The following is an 18,956-nucleotide window of genomic DNA, read 5'->3' on the forward strand; positions in this document are numbered from 1 at the left end:
ACAGAACATGCCTATTTTGGTCCCAATCACCTCCTGAATTTGTACTGACTGTATTCTTATATACTCTAGAGAAAAACATCTATTTTCTTATTGGAAAGTTATCAATATCCCAAAAACAAGTACACAAAAAGATCCTTAAATACTACTGAGCGTCTCCTGTTGAAATGACTCAAGGTCTCAGACCTGCTAGTTGTCTTAAGCCACCATGATCTTACCTAGAGTTAACTGTATGGACAGCTAGTTCACCCTTGGAGTAAAAACTTTTCTTCCGAGACACCAGGCCACGCTCCCGTAATTCCCTGTGAACATTCAGCTAAACTCATCAGGTTTGGGGGATTCAAACAAAGCAGATGAACATCCATTATCCTCAGCCAGCCATAAGGCCCTTTGGCAAAATATCTCTGGAAGTATTTAACTCCCAATTACCTGGTACTAGGCCTTGCCATGGCAATCACTCCACCTCTGGTATCTTAATATTTGTTTAGTGAAAAAGTTTCAGGAGAAATTTAGTCTGGAGGCATAGGAGTGGAAGGAACAGTGAGAACACTGAATGACATGAAGATTTGGCAGATTATATAATGGCAGGATAGGAATGACGAGAAAGAAGATTCAGTGTCCAGCCAGATTGAATTGTACACCAATGACAACAGTATGGAAGTCGGGAAGAACTGGTTTGGCTAAATGTTAACAACATGCCTTGCAAAAACTTACTAATAATACGCTTTAGGTATTACAAAGTATTATAATAGCAAACAAGTCTAACTGAGGAGATTTAATATGTCTCAGTTAAAACCCAGTAGCTTCTTCAATGATCTAAGAAAACATTCTTAATTCCATTTAGGTTCATGTAAAGGTCTAACTTCAGATGAACTTTCTTGATAGAACAAAAATTCAAGCAACTTTTGTATAACACAGACTGAATTACTCACTGAAAGCACACTGACTGTACATAACAGAATTTAAAGTGAATAAGTTAGGTTCAACTTAATATTTCATTAGATAGAGACCAACAAATCACAAAATCTTATTACTTAAAATACTTTAATGTCTAAAAAAGTTTAAGCCATATTAAAATTGAAATAATTTCATTGTACAGTACTTCATAATATAATTCAACAATCTGAAAAGTAAAACAAACCATTTAAATCATTTTAATTTACTTTCTACCTTAATAATGTACAAACTCTTCTGCCCTCTAGGAGGAAGCAAAAATCAACAGTGAAAGTGGAATAGTTAAGTTAATACAATGTAAGATATTTCACCAAAGGGATTTTTTTTTTAAAGTAAGCTCTACACCCAACGTGGGGCTTAAACTCACAACCCTGAGATCAACTCATACACTCTACTGACTGACCCACCCAGGCACCTTTGGCCAAAGGGATTTTTAAAACTAAATTTCATCTGGCAAAACCCTACAACTACCAGTATGTCTACAGCAGATAGGAATTTAAAACAAAACAAATGCAATCTGACCAAATTCACAATTAACAGAAGTTTTCATTTTATTTTTTGTGAATAAAATAGCAGCCATGGTTTTATCCAATTTATTAAAGGTATCACCTTCAGAAGAAATTACCTGCCCAAGCTGCAAAACAAGAACAGTTATCTTCTGTTGAAAGCCTGGAAGCTTTTCAAACTTAGTTCTCCTCTGTTTGTGCCATAATTTCCAAATAAAGTCAAGGCTCCAGCTCACGTGTGGGCAGTCAAGTTCCCTACATGATCATCTCTTCAATGCAATCGTCAAATAGCCACCTACAAGATTCTCTGGAACACTCTATAGTTTCAAAAAGCCGTTTAAAGTCTTGAGGGTACAGATCTGTTATTTTCATGTCTCCATGTTTCCCTATTTGCTTCAATATAGCCGTTGCGTTAACTGGACTCAATAACCTGCAGAAGAAACACAAAGTAAATCTGCTTAATTCCTTTTTATAACCACAGTAAATGTTGGTAGAGATAGCTTCTATGCCCAATTTAAAATGCTTAACTTATGGATATATAATTAATCTTGTTCGGTTTAAGAGTTTACATATAATGTATAGCTTTTACTATTATTTCTGAAGTTTCGTGTCTTACCTGTCACAGAAAGAGCAATCTGGGCTTTAACATGTTCTCATCAATTCTTACACAAAATTCTAATTTAATATTACCCTTCAAGAAAATTCTTCTGCCTACCTCTTTCATCTGTTAACTCTCTACAAAAACATTTTTTTTTTTAAAGATTGTACTTATTTATTTGACAGAGAGAGAGACAGCGAGAGAGGGAGCACAAGCAGTGGGAGTGGGAGTGGGAGAGGAAGAAGCAGGCTTCCTGCCGAGCAGGGAGCCCAACACGGGGCTCGATCCCAGAACCCTGGGATCACGACCTGAGCCGAAGGCAGACACTTAACAACTGAGCCACCCAGGCGCCCTGCAAAAACATTCTTAACTCCATTTGGGTCCATGTAATAGTTCAATAAGTACAAACAGCAGAAACTGGCATCTAGTAGATTTCAAAGAGGGAATAGTTTTCACCTTTTTATGTAACAATTACCAGTGAATAAATTATAAAGCAGAAAACTGCCTTGCAAGAAAACATCAGTGAGCCTCTGACAATAACAACTAAACAACTGTAGTATGTTGGTGGAATCTATTTCCAATACTTTTTGATTCTGAATGGAATCCCGGTCACAGGTGTAAACATGCTTTCAATTCAGAGATCACCGAGGGAATTGTTAACATTTTTTCACCATAGTTTACATATTTATTGCTTGATTTCCTATATTCTTTCTTTCTTTCTTTCTTTCTTTCTTTCTTTCTTTCTTTCTTTTTTCTTTCTTTCTTTCATTTTCTCTCTCTCTCTCTCTCTTTTTCTTTTTTTAGGTAAGCTCCACACAGAGCTTGAACTCACAACCCCAAGATCACGACCTGAGCTGAGATCAAGAGACAGATGCTCAACTGACTGAACCACCCAAGTGCCCCTAATTTCCTATATTCTTCATATTTCCACTCAAAATAGTCACTACCACAAGGTGAGAAGATAAAAAATAGATTACTTTTACTGGTCTATTGCCAGGCTTAACATTTATTTTTACACAAATATTGTTCAATCAACAGCTCATTCAGAGTTTCACCCATTCTCTGACAGTACTTTGACTATGGGCTGCTGATTCCAAGGCGTCATGCATAACTTACAGAACTGTACCCATCAGCCCCATGGAAATGTTATATAGCTCCCAAGGAGGCAGTAACAGCTATAATTTCATAAAGCTTTAGGCAGAACCATAAAATTTGGTCCAGGACAGAAGGACTAGGGTGGTAGAATAATCTGTGCCTGCTTCGGTTAGGAAATAAACCCACGAGGGACAGGCAGTGAGAAAAGGCAGATGGTGGGTTTGCCACCACTGATGCTGCTTCTAGCCTGGTCACTGGCAAGCAGCTAGTTCTCCACATAAGTCAATCCTGGACATACACTCAGACAAAGAGAAAACAACTGATAGGCATCCCTAGTCGTTTTTACAAAGGAAAAAAAAAATTAAGTTCAGGAAACTATGTGGAAAAAGGAATTTTATTTTTCTAAAATGTGCACCAGGGAAGGAAGTGTTGTAGAAAAATCGATGAGTGAAAACATGATACCTCACTGTTAATCAAGATATGCAAGATCCAGAAAATGGACCTTTAACAAGAAAGTATAATTCTTACATTAAATTGCTACTTTTACACTTGCTTTTATTCCTCTTACTTACTGTAAATGGTCCATTAGCTTGAAATTGCGCTTCATAAAACACTGCTTTAACATGTGAAAAAATACATCATAGTTAACAGATGTTAAATTTTCTGTAAATAAATTCTGAAGAGGAGTCAGTTGAATTAAACACATGTTTTGTCCTACTTGTTTATTTATTGGTTCTAGTGGTTTCTGGAGAGAGAAAAAAATAGTGTTAGTCATAAAACACCGCCAGAGCAAGACAGAGCTCGCTCACTCATTCAAGCCAGCTGTTGGATGGGACTATCACCATAGACCCCGAGCGCCCCTGTACATTCTTGCTGGGTGTGCCAAGGATGCAAGGCCCCAACCACTCTTTCCCGGGGTTTCTCAAGGCTGTCTGCAGCAAGCCACCTTGAGGGATGAGATAATGGCTCTCTCCAGGACAAAGAGGAGCTGGCTTCCTGTGTGCTATAAAAGAAGTGGATCCCCACTCTGTGTTTCTAAGCTGCAACACAAGCCCCAGCACGTACACCGTCAACTGAGGAACATCACGTTACCCCATGGGATGTGGGGGCAGATACAGTCTTTCGTCTGATCCAGGAGTCTACCTCTGGGCAGTATCCATGAAAGAGTAACAGCTTATTAACTTTGAGCAGGGTAAAATCAAATCCCAAACAGGACACTAACATGTACTGAGTTTCTTCTATATTTGAGACACAACACCAGATCCTAAGGATAAAAAAGCATTATTGACTTATAATTTTCCCTTGGATATTTAAAAAAATATGGGGTTACAAACTATGGTCCATGGCCTGCCTGTTTTTGTATAGTCTGGATCTAAGAATTGTTTTTACTTTATAAAGGACTGTTTAAAAGAAAAAAAAAAAAAAGCAAAAACAAAGAATAGGACAGAGACTACTATGTGGTCTGCAAAGCATAAAACATTTGCTGCTTGGCCCTTTACTAAAAAAGTTGGCCAACCTGCTCTAGTATACAGTATTCAGATTTTTTTTTTTAAAGTACATGCCTTAATGTAAGGTTAAGATGTCTTTTTCCTCTGATATTATCCCTCAGAAAGCACAGAGGCCTTACATTTAAGTCCTTTGGAAATCTCATATATTAGGTAGTGATCCCTTATTTACTTATCTAACTATATATATACACCCACATACATATATGTGTACATACATAACATATACATTTTTGAATATATATACTCTTTGTGGAAGACCTATTGCCTGAAAAAGAAACTTTCAATCAATTCTAGTTTCTAGTTTTGGATGCCCGTAGTTGAAGGAATTAGTTTAAAAAAGAAAAAAAGGAAGGCAATGAAATTCAAAAAATATTTAGTGATTAATAATTAGAGAGGGAGGGAGATAACCTCATAACTCAAAGTGTTATATGTTGCTGTTAGTTAAGACTTTTGAAGGTGACTTTAGAAAGCAAGCTGGTAGGGGGTAACTGGCTGGCTCAGTTGGTAGAGCATGCAATTCTTCAGGGTTGTGAGTTCAAGCCCCAAGTTACTTAAAAATCAATTAAAAAAAAAAAAAAAGGAACCTGGTAGATAGCTTTGTAGTTACAGATAACAGACCTACTTGGTAAATAGGGAAGAAAAAAACTGTCCTGGTGTTAAATGGATGGCTATCTGTAACTTAGCAAAAAAGTTCCAGTGATAAAAATATGGCTTCTAGGGGCGCCTGGGTGGCACAGCGGTTAAGCGTCTGCCTTCGGCTCAGGGCGTGATCCCGGCATTCTGGGATCAAGCCCCACATCAGGCTCTTCCGCTATGAGCCTACTTCTTCCTCTCCCACTCCCCCTGTTTGTGTTCCCTCTCTCACTGGCTGTCTCTATCTCTGTCAAATAAATAAATAAAATCTTTAAAAAATATATATATATGACTTCCAAAAAGTGGGAAAGCCCAAACAACTTGGATGGAAATAAAAATAATGTGCTCTAAAAACTGTTAAATGTCTCCAAGTGCCTCTGTAGCAATTATGAACATGCTGATATCAGAGATACGAGTGGACTCTTTGAACACAATTCTCTCATGAAACATGACATCTGGTTTTCTCCTTTTCATCCCTAGAGCTTATGTATTTAAGTTGGACAAAAAAAAACTTTTTTAGGGGCGCCTGGGTGGCATAGCGGTTAAGCGTCTGCCTTCAGCTCAGGGCGTGATCCCGGAGATCTGGGATCGAGCCCCACATCAGGCTCTTCTGCTATGAGCCTGCTTCTTCCTCTCCCACTCCCCGTGCTTGTGTTCCCTCTCTTGCTGGCTGTCTCTATCTCTGTTGAATAAATAAATAAAATCTTTAAAAAAAAAAAAAAACAAAACTTTTTTAGCTTTTGCTCTTGTCAAAGAAAAAATGATAGTGTCTTATATACAGGATTGTTCACTTTGGGGACATTTGGATAAGTTCCTAATGGTCTTAAGCCAAAATAAATTACTCTGATTCTATTTTGTGAGGCTACAAAAATTTGCTTATGAAGAGTGAAAGAGAGCTAAAATCTCAATGATCACAACAATGACTGATCACTGAAAAGTCAGACCATTTCTAAATTGATCATTTTCTTTTTTTCTTTTAGTGGGAAGAGCGAGGAAAAAAACCAAAGCAAGTAGGCAAATGGGACCTTCAGGCTGAACTGGTCCAAATCATTAGCATTTCATCCTGAAGTCAAACTTTGGATTGGTTTTAAAAATTCAGCTACTTTATTCCAATTCTGCTATAAGTCCCCCTGAAATAAAGTAAATGGAAGATCACTTTATAACATTATCACTTTGGTTCTATAAAAAGGGGAAAACACAAACAAAAGCCCCACCCTCTGGGTAAGAAACAAGACATACCTGTTGATGAACTCAATCATTATAAATAGTAAAATGACAGATTTCTGACTTTTACATTTCTGTCTGTAGTTTATCACATTAGATGAATACTAAGATGATTGGATTTTCCAAATTTGGGATGTATCTTCATTTCAAGAGAGACAGAGATGGAAGTCAAATTCTGTTTAAGCCTATTACTATGCTAACTAGTATCCACTGTATAATCACCTGAAAACTACAACTCTCTTCCAAAATAATTTGAATTTATTAAAAGCAGTAAGATATGTTTAAAGAACATTTCCAAATATTCTAAAATTAAATACCTTAAATAAATACGGGATACCAGATAATCTTAAAGAAAATAGGACGTTCCATTTAGAGGGAAAAAGAGAAGGGTATTCATTCTTACCTTACTCTTCCGCTTTTTCTGTCGCCCACTTTGGCTGTATACACCAAACGAGGACCAAGGCTCCTTGAGCGAAGGTAAATGAAACGAAAAACATTTCTTTTAGTTCTCTTTAGTCAAAGTGCCCCAAATTATGACTGCCTTTAAACAACAGAGTGAATTAAACCCAAGTCATCATTCTAATTGCACTTAAGAAAAACAACGTGGGATAGTCAAATCATCAACTTCCCTCTTCTCCTTGTTTTTTTTTTTTTTTTAGATAAAGAGGAGTATCAAAGGTCTATCCTGATACTGCTAATTCTCTTACTTATTTAGATAGAGTATCATCCTTAATATAATCATGCAAATAGGTCCTTAAGCTGGTTTAACAGCTAAGATTTCCATATTAAGTCACAATCAGGTTAGGGCCCATCAGATCAACACCGACATGAATACATGTCAAAAGTCAACATAGGGCCTTTGAAAATAAATATTGCAGAACAGAAAAAAGAGAAGATTCTCCAGAAAGCTAAAGTCCTCAGGAAGCCTTTATGAAGAAACTAGCTGACAGCCATAAGGAGAGGAGGCCCAGATAAAAAGCCAACAGAATGAGAGATCACTGAGGTAAGAAAGGATTTTAGGGACACCAAGAACCGCAGTACCAATGTTATGGTCCACAGTTCAGGGTCAGTGCTGTGAACACCAGCGTGTAAAGATTTCTGGGAATACAGAAAAACAATAAAAGCATGACAGACACTAAAGACAAGGAACATAGAGCCAATCTAGGAACCTCATATTTTGGAGGAAAACACACAGAATTGGAACAAAAGCTAAAATCACATGGGTAACATTCTAACGACTAAGTATGCACCCCGAGGGGCTTAATGTGCTCCTGGACAACAATACTGAAGGGAGTACATGGAGATACACACGATGAATTTAAAAATGAAACCAACACATCCTCAGAAGAACAAGGGCCCATCACATACATAAACATACATCCAGCAAAAAAGAAAGGCCAAATTATTGTATGAAAGAAATAGTGTTTATCAGTTTTTCCTTCACTCTGGCCCTTTGCTATGAATACAGTGGCCACTAGTCATATGTGGCTACTGACCCCTGAAAGTATCTAGTCTGAATGGATATGTGTTGTTAAGTATAAAATACACAGTGGACTTCAAAGGCCCTATACCTAAAAAAAAAATTCAAATTATGTAATAACTAATTGTAAAATACTGATTATACACTGAAATGATAATATTTTAAATCGAGATTAAATAAAATATATTAACATTAGTTTTACCTGTTTCTTTTTTATTTTTTTATAAGTGTTGCTACTAAACGTAGCACTGCACGTGAAACCACCTGTGTGGCTCACATTCTGTTTCTGTGAGACGACTCTGATCTTGCCTAAGGAAATAAACTAAAGAGGGGAATGGCTATAGTGAGGTTTTAACTGGCCATTAAAAACTTAGGAAAAATGTCTAGTGATGAGAGAAAAAAACCTTATCACTATCTATTAGCTATTAAGTGAAAAAAATAAGATACAAAATAATATAATCCTTACTATTAAAAAAAAACACACGGAGCAAAAATAAAAGGCTACAAACAGGCCACAAATGTCAATAGTGACCTCTGGGTGGTGGAATTTTAGTGTTGAGTTTTTAAAATTCTTTTTTTCTTTTTCTTTCTTTCTTTCTTATGTCTCACATTTTTAGAATGAGCATATATATATTATTTTTATAATCCAAGAAATATATAAATATTTGTGACAAAAATAGAAGCACAAAGTTACCTAGCTCTGTTATCTTCAACAGCTGGGAAAAATAATAAAATTCATTTTTCATTTTTTTTTCATTTACTGGTCACAAAAAGGTAGTATCTTTAAAAACAATGAAGTTTGGGGCCTGGGGGGATAGGGTAACTGGGTGATGGGCATTAAGGAGGACACATGAAGTACAACTGATGAATCACTGAACTCTACCTCTGAAACTAATAATGCACTTAACTGAATTTAAATAAAACAAAATAAATAAATAATAAAAAAATAAAAATGAAGTTCTCTGTTGCCATTTAGAAGGATTTTACTTACCACATGCAGAAGCTTAATCTTACAAGCTACTTGCCAGAGCACACTTAATGCTTGATACAAGTGCGGATTTTGGGGACTTGCCACCAGTTTCTAATAAAGGGAAAATAAAAGTTACATGTTTACATAACTATAAGCAATCAAAATAAAATTCTGAATCTTAAAAGTAATATCTTAATAGTATTTAGAAATTAAAGAAAATTAGAATTGCAAAATCTTAACCATAACCATAACCAAAGAAGAGAAAATCTTTTTAAACTTTCATATTGAAATATATCATCATGGACACTTAAAATATAATGTATGTGAGACTGACTTCCTTTAGTCAAAACCCTATCAGGACAAAATCTCATTAAAGAAAAAAATCACACAAAAATGAATAATCACCGTGGAGAAAGACAAGTGTGTGTTAGAAGTATGTATCAGGTGGGCTAGTAAATTTTGAGTCAAGAGTTGCTCAGGCTGACACTTGAAGGATGAGTGGTTTCCTCAGTGAATGAGAGAGCACTACACAGCGGAAACCACACGTGAGAGGGTCCATGGTAAGAGAAGCACTAGAACATTTCCCCAGTAGCAAGATAAAATCGGAAGCATTTCCCGTTTCTCTTCTTTCAATCTTTCATGTATGTAATGTATGCACAGCCTCGCGGTTCTAAGGCCCCTACTCTTTCCGTGGATCGTCACTATTTCTTTACTGAGTCTTGGTGTGTAAACCGCCCTTTCATTTCTTGCTCCACTATCCCAGCCCATAACTCTCATGCTACAATGGATTGGAAGATTAATAATGTGAAGCATTCTGAGCAGAAAAGAAACATTACTCTCAACACACTGTAAAGAACTTCAGAAGGCCCTTCAATTGCAGAGAGCAGAGTCCAAAAACTCTAAATACTCCTGTTACAACTAGTACATGAATTCAACAAAGTTGCAGGATATAAAAATCAACACACAAAAGTCAATCATATTTCTACATACTAACAACGAATAATCTGAAAAGTAAAATTAAGAAAACAACTCCATTTACAACAGCATCCAGAAGAGTAAAATACTTGGGAATCAATTTAACCAAGGAGGGGAAAGACTTGTACACTGAAAACTACAAAACACCAATGTAAGAAATGTAAACACAAACAGAAAAACCACCTGTGCTCACAGACTGGAAGAGTGACCAATGTTAAGATGTCAGTATTACCCGAAGGGACCTACAGTCAACACAATCCCTATCAAAATCCCAATGATGTTCTTTTCACAGAAATAGAAAAACCCATCCTAAAATTCATATGGAATCTCAAGAGACACTGAATAGCTTAATGTAATAAAATAGCCCAGAAACAGACCCTCACGTGTATGACTAAATGATGTTTTGATAAGGGTACCAAGGCCATTTGATGAGGTAAAGGGACAACTTTTTCAACAAAAGATGCTGGGGAAACTAGATACCCATATGCAAAAGAATGAAGCTGGACCTTTACCCGACACCATATAAAAAAAAGTAATTCAAAATGGATCAAAGACCAGAATGTAAGAGCTGAAACTATAAAACTCTTAGAAGAAAATACAAGTGAAAAGCTTCACAACACTGGATTTAACAGTGATTTTTTAGCTATGACACCAAAGGCACAGGCAACAATAAGAAAAAATAGACAAACTGGGCTTCATCAAAATTAAAAACTTTGGGAACCAAAGGACACAACAGTGTAAAACGGCAACCCATAGTTGGGGAGAAAATATTCACAAATCACATATCTGAGCAGGGTTTAATATTGAGAATATATAAATAACTCCTTAAACTCAACAGAAAAATAACCCAAAGAAAACGGCAAAGGACTTTCATAGACATTCCTCCAAAGATGATCTACAAATGGTCTATAAGCACATGAAAGATGTTCAACATCACTAATCAAATCAAAACCACAGTGAGTTCACAGCACTACAACAGGTATTATAAAAAAAACAGAAAACAAATGTTGGAGAGAACATGGAGAAATTGGAACTCCTGTGCATTGCTGGTGGGAATATAAAATGGTACAAACACTATGGAAAACAGCAGGGTGGGTCCTTAAAAAATTACAAAATTGAAAAAAATTAAAAATAGTATTGGGGCGCCAGAGTGGCTCAGTGGGTTAAGCATCTGCCTTCAGCTCAGGTCATGATCTCGGGGTCTTGGGATTGAGCCCCAACTCAGGCTCCCTGCTCAGTGGGGGTCTGCTTCTCCCTCTGGCTCAAATAAATAAATTTTAAAAATATTTTTTAAAAAAATCTTAAAAAATAATTTTAAAAAGATTCTCTCTCCCTTTCCCCCACCTGCCCTCTCCCCCTCCACAAATAAATAAATAATATCTTAAAAAAAAAATAGTACTGCCAAATGATTCAGAAATTCCACTTCTGGGTATATAGCCAAAAGTACTGAAAGCCGGGACTGGAAGAGATATTTGCACACCAAAGCTCATGGCAGCATCATTCACAATAATGAAACGTGGAAGCAACTCAAATGTCCATTGACAGAAGACTGGATAAAGAAGAGGTGGTGGGTGTATGTATCTATGTGTATATGTGTTTGTGTGTAAATATATACATATATCTATGCACGCAATGGTAAATTTTTCAGCCTTAAAAAGAAAATATAATTCTGACACATGCTACAACTTGGATGAAACCATAAAGGCATTATGCCAAGTGAAGTCAGTCAGACACAAAGTGCAATATTCTATGATTCCGCCTATGACAAAGTACCTAGAATAGTCAAATTCATTGAGACAGAAAGTAGGACAATGTTTACCAGAGGCTCAGGGGAAGGGGGAGATGGGGAAGTAATGTTTAATTCGGTATGGAATGATAAAAATGTGCTGAGAAGAGATAGATGGTGCTAACAATTGTACCACAATGTGAATATACTTCATGCCACTGAACTGTACACTTAAAAACAGTTAAAATGGTAAATATGTCATGTATATTTAACCACAAAAAAACCTTTAAAAAAATCGAACCTAAAGATTGCTCTACAGAAATTTAAAAGCCATCTTAATACTCTCAATGTCATGAGCTCAAATTAAAGTCACACAGATTAAGACCACTCAGAGAAAGATCACAAAACTTTCAAAACAAAAACTCATCAGGTACTTGTTGTTAATAACCTACCTCATATTCCCTTTCAGTAATAAACATATTTAGTTCTACTCGTCCATAACTATACACAGAAGTAGAAGAATATATGTCATATAAAAGTTTCCAAAGTATCTTTTTTTCATTTTTTGATGGGAAGATTCCAATTACTCTTAATGGGGTGTCTGTTAGGAAAACAAGCAAAAACATTTGAGTAAGTTGTTAAAACTTTTCCCTAAGATCATATTTTATTGAGTCAAACTAAGTTAACAAACTATATTAAGTCAATTAAAAGGAAGCCTCAGCACCTTTCTTTGATAGGGCGGTTGGCCTCTGTGGAACTGCTTGGATTCTGTCTACGTGAGGGAAAAGCCACAGTCACCTGAGAGCACCCGCCCAAAAACTCTATCATCTAAACAGGACGTGGATCTCTTCAGCCGACAAAGTGTCCTGCTAGAGAAAGCTGGCAAATTATAAGCTATTTGCTGCAGTGAATGACAAAAATTACCTTCTGACCAAGGAACTGCTTTTATTCCAAAATGCCGAAAAAGTGTTTCTGAAATCATAATGGGAGGTTTTACTATTCCAGAATTTCTAGGATCCATTTTAAAGAAGTCACAGTAGACCACTTCTAGTTTTCCATTCACCGTTTCTCGCAGGGACTGAAGAGAGGCAGAGATAACATGTTTAAAAGTGTCAGCGTTAGGGAGACTTTGTATCAATTCAAAGATCTACTTCAAAAAACTTACCCTAAAATTTAAGAGTTAAGAGAAATTAATTAATGCCTGAAAAGCTATGAAAGTACAGTATTACTAAGAAAAAGCCCCCAAACCAAAAAACCTTCAACATATTCTCACTTAGCCTTTCACTTTCTCTACTTTATCTCAATTGGTTCAGCTGTTCCAAAAGCATCCTCACACTAATTGACCGCTTAGTGGCGGCTGCCTGGAGCTCGGGCAGAGATTCGGAGACCGCACCTGGGCCCAGGCAGAGAGCCGCAACCCATCTGCTGGTTGTAGCCAGATGCTTCATAGAGAGAAACGATAAAAATATTCAAGTGAAAGGCAGACAGTCCTGTTTTTACTAGAAGAGTTTAATTAGTCCTTCTCGCCAAATGAACTTGGCTACACTCATCGTGTAGGTCACTTTCTCTTTCCCCCCCCCGATTTTTCATTTACGTTTTCTAAAGACAAAAGCAACTGCAGAAGGAAAGCTCCTTGTCTGCCAGAGGTCCAATATACCTCCATCTTTTTACCACTCTGATGTGCTCATTCTGTCGTAGCATTGGACATCTTAGTAGTGAGAACGAAGGGTTAGCTACAGACTCCATAAACTTAATTTGAAGTTACAAAAAGATCAAACAGAAGAAATTAATGTGACTTGAGATTCTCACACACAGAAAATTCTATTGGTGTATATCAACGTTTCAAGATTTGCAATTTAAAGTTATGAAATAAAAAGCCTAATTTTTCATAAGTGTTTGATTTCAACCTGTATTATTTTATTTCTAAATCTAGTAAATTCTAATGATCATTTTCATAGGGACCCTTGAGAAAGACTAGGGAAGGAACAGACTGGGATAGAAATCATATACTTTTGGTCCTGTTAAGTTTGAGATGCCTATTGTAAGTGAACCATGTGGAGATGCCAGGTAGGAAGTTGTAGACCTGAATAGGGAGGTCAGTGGAGTGGTCCAGGCTAAAGATACAAGTTGGTGAGAATTTTGCTTGTTGAAGGTTATAAAGCCAGGGGTGCAGATGAGACCCCCTAGGAGGAAGCACAGAAGACAAGGCCTGGGGATGGAGTAACTCCAGAGTCTCACAAGAAGCTGAGAATAAACCAAAAATGTAAAGAAGAAAACCAGAGTGTGGGGGCGCCTGGGTGGCACAGCGGTTAAGCGTCTGCCTTTGGCTCAGGGCGTGATCCCAGCGTTACGGGATCGAGCCCCACATCAGGCTCTTCCGCTATGAGCCTGCTTCTTCCTCTCCCACTCCCCCTGCTTGTGTTCCCTCTCTCGCTGGCTGTCTCTCTCTGTCGAATAAGTAAATAAAATCTTTAAAAAGAAAAAAAAAAAGAAAAAAAAAGAAAACCAGAGTGTGGTGTCATGACAGCTAGAGAAAAAGAACACTCACTTGATGCTTATCTTAAAAAGAGATTATCTTGAAATTCTTACAAATTGTTCTGTATGTACAGCAATAAAATTACCTCAGTTATTCAAGAGTCATGTTTTAATTTTTGCAACTAAGAAAAGCTAATGAATTTTGGTTTGATAGGAATTTAAGAGGAATGTATACATTAAGACTTTGTTCCACTTGTATTCTGAAAGTACTTTTTTGTTTTTGCATCTGTCACATAGCATGAATAATGGTAATAATGATACAACAGCCAGAACTCCAGAATAATTTAGTTCTACAACAGTGAAATCACATTTAAAAACTCAACTGCAATTAGGATTCAAAAACAGGAAGCACAGTTCATCTTATTTAAATTGCAACAAGAGGGGCACCTGGGTGGCACAGTTAGTTAAGCGTCCAACTCTTGATTATGGCTCAAGTAATGATTTCAGGGTCATGAGATCAAGCCCCACGTTGGGCTCCTCACTAAGCTGGGAGTTTGCTTGTGAGTCTCTCTCTCCCTCCCTCTCTGCCCCTCTCCCGCCCCCCTGCTCCCTCTCTAAAATAAACAAATTCTTTAAAATAAAAATAAATTGCAACAAGATCCTTTACAAGTGGGCATTAACATCTCTACTTTATATATGAGGAAAACCAAAGTCAAAGAGGTTAAATTACTTCATTGCCCAAGGGTCTTAAAGGTAGTGATGGCTAGGGCTGACATTCAGCCTGACTTGAAAAGACTGTTCTATCTCTGCTGAAATACCACACCACTTGCCACAAAAGCTGAGGGCTCTTCAACTGAACATGTACAGCTCTTTCTGCAACAGTAGTCCTCCTTTTCAAAAGGAATGTATCATGATTTATTATTACAGAACACAATTTGAAAACTGTTATCTCTAGCACATCCAGATAGGAGAATTAACTGTTCCTGCTTGAGACATTGTTAATGTGGAGTCCCGGGAATCTTATCAGAGAGGGTGGGGATTCTAACGCTAGACAGAAATTCAGAGTCAAGCATCATCCCTTGAAAATCTTTTCAGTTTTTAGGAGCAAACTCTGGGTGGCTAGAAGCATTGTCTGCTGAGAGCACCACTTTAAAGCTGTGATTTAGGGATACCACAAGACTTCTATTTATTTTTTATTTCATTTTTTTGAAGATTTATTATTTTAGAGAGAGAGCATGTGCAAGCATGCACACAAGCGGGGTGGAGGGGCAAACAGAGAGAGAATCTTCAAGCCAACTCTCTGCTGAGCAAGAAGCCCTCACTATCCTGAGATGATGACCTGAGCTGAAACCAAGAGTTGGACACTTAACTGACTGAGCCACCCAGGCGCCCAAAAAAACTTCTATTTAAATGGTTACTTCTCTTTTATTCTGAAAAATAGATGAATTCACATAAAACCTTATCTGAATGGCTTTTCCCTCTGTCATAATGATGGTTAATAAGAGTGAATACCTACTGAGGGCTGAGCTCAAGTTAGTGCTGCGGGGAGGGGGGATGGGGAGTTAGAAAGAAACTAAAAGCCGGCAATAGAACACAAACTTAGTTCTAACCAAAGACTGGATTTGATCAAGATGGATTTTTAGTTTACACTGCAGTTTCAGAAACATTTACAACGAATATTCCTGTATTTCTTACAGGGAAGTTCTGCGTGTCATGAACTTTCTAGCCCCCAACACTCCATTTCTCACGGAATCATTGTTTTCAAATTAACACATATCTTGCTCTTACAAGAAAGCAACTACTGTGTTACTGGATAAGAAACTAAATAGACAATTTAATGCATTTTAATTATTTTGTGAACATGCAGATTAACCTTCAAAAGTAGGCCTTGGGGCACTTGGATGGCTTAGTCAGTTGAGTGTCCAACTCTTGATTTCCGCTCAAGTCATGATCTCAGAGTCCTGAAATCAAGCCCCAGGCTAGGCTCCAACCTGGGTGTAGAGCCTGGTGAAGATTCTCTCTTTCTCTCCCACCTCCTCAAAAAAAAAAAAAAGTAATCCTTTTTTAAAAAGATAAAAATAAAAGCTATCTGGTTTCCAGTTCCTAAGGTGAAATTGAAATTACAAATGGCTATGGTGACTAAATCACACTTCACAATCTTTTAACACTTGTGTTCTTTTCTCTTCATGTTTTTTGGGATTCCAGCAAATTCAGCATCAATTAAATAACCTGGCTAAAATCTTGCATTCCTGGGGCGCCTGGGTGGCTCACTCGGTTAAGCACCTGCCTTCAGTCAGGCTATGATCTCAGGGTCCTGGGATCAAGTCCCATATCGGAGTCCCTGCTCGGCTCTGCTTTCTCCCCCTCTGCCGCTCCCCCACTTGTGCACTCTCTCTCTCAAATAAAATCTTAAAAAACAAAAACAAAAACACACCTTTTTATTCTTTCAAAGCTGTCAGTTGTAGGATAACCACCACCTAACATGCATAGTTTTATTAAAAAATAAACTGAGGGGGCGCCTGGGTAGCGCAGTCGTTAAAGCGTCTGCCTTCGGCTCAGGGCGTGGTCCCAGCGTACCGGGATCGAGTCCCACATCAGGCTCCTCTGCTGTGAGCCTGCTTCTTCTTCTCCCACTCCCCCTGCTGTGTTCCCTCTCTCGCTGGCTGTCTCTCTCTGTCAAATAAATAAATAAAATCTTTAAAAAATAAATAAATAAACTGGATTCGGTGGACATTTTCATAATTTTTTGTTGTCGTCCTGCATATCTAAATAATACATCATACCTGGTTTCAGGAATTTGGCACAGAGAAGTATAAGTTTCCTAAACTGAATCTAGAGACTCAGGAGGGAAGGGAAGGAGAAGGAAGGAGGCTGGCAGTGAGACAACGAATTTCCACTTCACTGTTACGTGTACCTGTCCGCTATATAAGCAAGCAGAATTCATTAAAAAAAAAAAAAAACCCATTTGGATAATGCTTTCACTACATGCAATTGTATGTGACTATACCAAAACGTTCTTGCCTCTGAAACCCTAAATCCAGAGTTTAACATAGTCTCGTTTAACCTAGATTCTAAGTTCACAGAAAGCAGAGGCGCAGGATACCCTACTGAAGACGAGGAAACAAGCCTAGAGATGCCAATTACACACTTTGTTCAAAGTCACCCGCCTAGTCTGCAACAGCTAGAACCAGAGAACAAGTCTCAGAACTCCAATCTTTCAGTCATTCAACAAGCATTGATACCGCCTACGATACTTACACTGTGTTCTAGTCACGGGGGATAACAATGTATTTACAGCAAGGCCCCCCAAAGTGATTCTACAAGTATAAATTGTGTGCTTCATTTTCACTTCCCTAAATACTCAAAGATAGCTGACTGAACAATAAATTAGTTTAGAAACTAAATGTATACCTCCAGATGTGGAAGAAAAGCTCTGTTACTTTCAAGGGCAATCACTTTGGCCTTGCTTTGAAGTAACGCTTGAGTCAGGATTCCAGGACCTAGTGTTATTAACAGAAGGGAAAGTTTATTTGCAAAAGAAACAAGTTTTTTCAATAGCGACTAGAGTAGATGTTTCACATGTATTATCTAATTTTGGTCCTCACAACACCCCCAAAGTAGATACTACACTCCTCATTTACACATTGGAAAACTGGGGATTAGATAAAATCATTTGACTCCAACATCACAACTGGTAAGTGGTGCTGCTTGGCTTTGAATCCATTCTGTCAAAGCCAAAGCCTGAGCTCTTCATCACAATGTTTTACTATGTCTCAGGAAAAACATACAAAGTTCCTTTAGAATACCACTTATTCATGGTCTACTCAGATACTTTAACCAGGAAAAGATACTGTCAAACCTGAACAGTTCTGACTCATGACAGGCAATGCTCCTTCAAAAAGGTAGTTTTTCAGGGGCTCCTGGCTAGCTCAGTCGGTGGAGCACGCGACTCTTGACCTCCGGGTGGTAAGTTGGAGCCCCACGTTGGATATAGAGTTTTTTTTTTTTAAATAAAATCTTTACCAAAAAAAAAGTATTTTTCAGAAAGTCTATACATCTTATGTTCTCGGCATCCTGCTATGGTCTCTAGGAGACCTATGTAAAAGATAAAAAGTTCTCTGGGGAGGGGGGGGCTTGCAAATATTTTGAGGAGACAGTAAAATCTAGGAGCATGTTTTATCCAAAGCTGTGTGAAGTGCAAACTGCTGCAGAAATATTTCCTGATGTCATGACCAAGACCGACCATCCAAGCTGCTCCAAGGGGCCATGTCCTAAGCGGCCCCCCACGGGCGGTCGAGGGGAGTTGGTACTAGCGATGAACATCCGAGGAAAGGCAGTCCCCGGCGGACTCACCTGGATTACACTCCAGGATGAGGCTGTCAGCGTTTTTCTTTTCTTTCTTCAGGATCCGCACCAAGGTCGTGGCCAGTTTCGGACTGGTTATGTAACTCTTGGACTCTGAGCGGTACTTGGGCAACCACGAGGGCGAGTCTCGGAAGCCCTGACAGGGCATCAGCTGCGGGTGGAGGTCAGACAAGCCCCGGCGGTGCGCCGCGCGGACGCCCCTCCACCTCACCGCTCCCGACCCCAACACGCAAAAGCGACCAGCACCGACCAAGGCTGAGAGCGCCAGCCGCGGAGGCAGCCCCGCCACCGGGACCGACATCTTCGCCCTCTAAGGTCTGTCCCAGCGTCACCGGAGACCGTCACATCGCCAGCGAGCTCCGTACAGAGAACTCCACGTGTAACACCTTCCTGCCACCCGACTAGGCCAGCACTACTAGACACCCCAAACTGCGCATGCGAACCGTCTCC

At 38.4% G+C, this 18,956-nt stretch overlaps 1 protein-coding gene across 1 annotated transcript; it reads right to left on the reverse strand.

The window, feature by feature from the left end:
- Nucleotides 1-1,477: 1,477 nt before the first annotated feature.
- Nucleotides 1,478-18,943, reverse strand: TFB2M (transcription factor B2, mitochondrial). Its single transcript, XM_008695022.2, has 8 exons — nt 18,495-18,943; nt 17,553-17,641; nt 12,591-12,744; nt 12,119-12,267; nt 8,987-9,076; nt 6,919-6,981; nt 3,723-3,895; nt 1,478-1,887 (listed from the first exon to the last, which is right to left on the reverse strand). Exons 1-8 carry the CDS (start codon nt 18,805-18,807, stop codon nt 1,713-1,715), a joined length of 1,206 nt encoding a protein of 401 aa, XP_008693244.1. The 5' UTR covers nt 18,808-18,943; the 3' UTR covers nt 1,478-1,712.
- Between the last annotated feature and the right edge of the window lie 13 nt (nt 18,944-18,956).

Source organism: Ursus maritimus, unplaced genomic scaffold, assembly GCF_017311325.1.
Source record: "Ursus maritimus isolate PB19 unplaced genomic scaffold, ASM1731132v1 scaffold_2, whole genome shotgun sequence".
In the NCBI taxonomy this organism is placed as follows: Eukaryota; Metazoa; Chordata; class Mammalia; order Carnivora; family Ursidae; genus Ursus; species Ursus maritimus.

Bases quoted from the DNA above. Each gene is read 5' to 3' on its own strand.
- TFB2M (XM_008695022.2), bottom strand. From the start codon at position 18,807: ATGTCGGTCCCGGTGGCGGGGCTGCCTCCGCGGCTGGCGCTCTCAGCC. The intron at 17,642-18,494 runs GTGAGTCCGCCG...TAATAACACTAG, and splicing joins CATCCTGGAGTGTAATCCAG to GTCCTGGAATCCTGACTCAA. The intron at 12,745-17,552 runs GTATACATTTAG...GCCTCTCTTCAG, and splicing joins CTTTTCTTCCACATCTGGAG to TCCCTGCGAGAAACGGTGAA.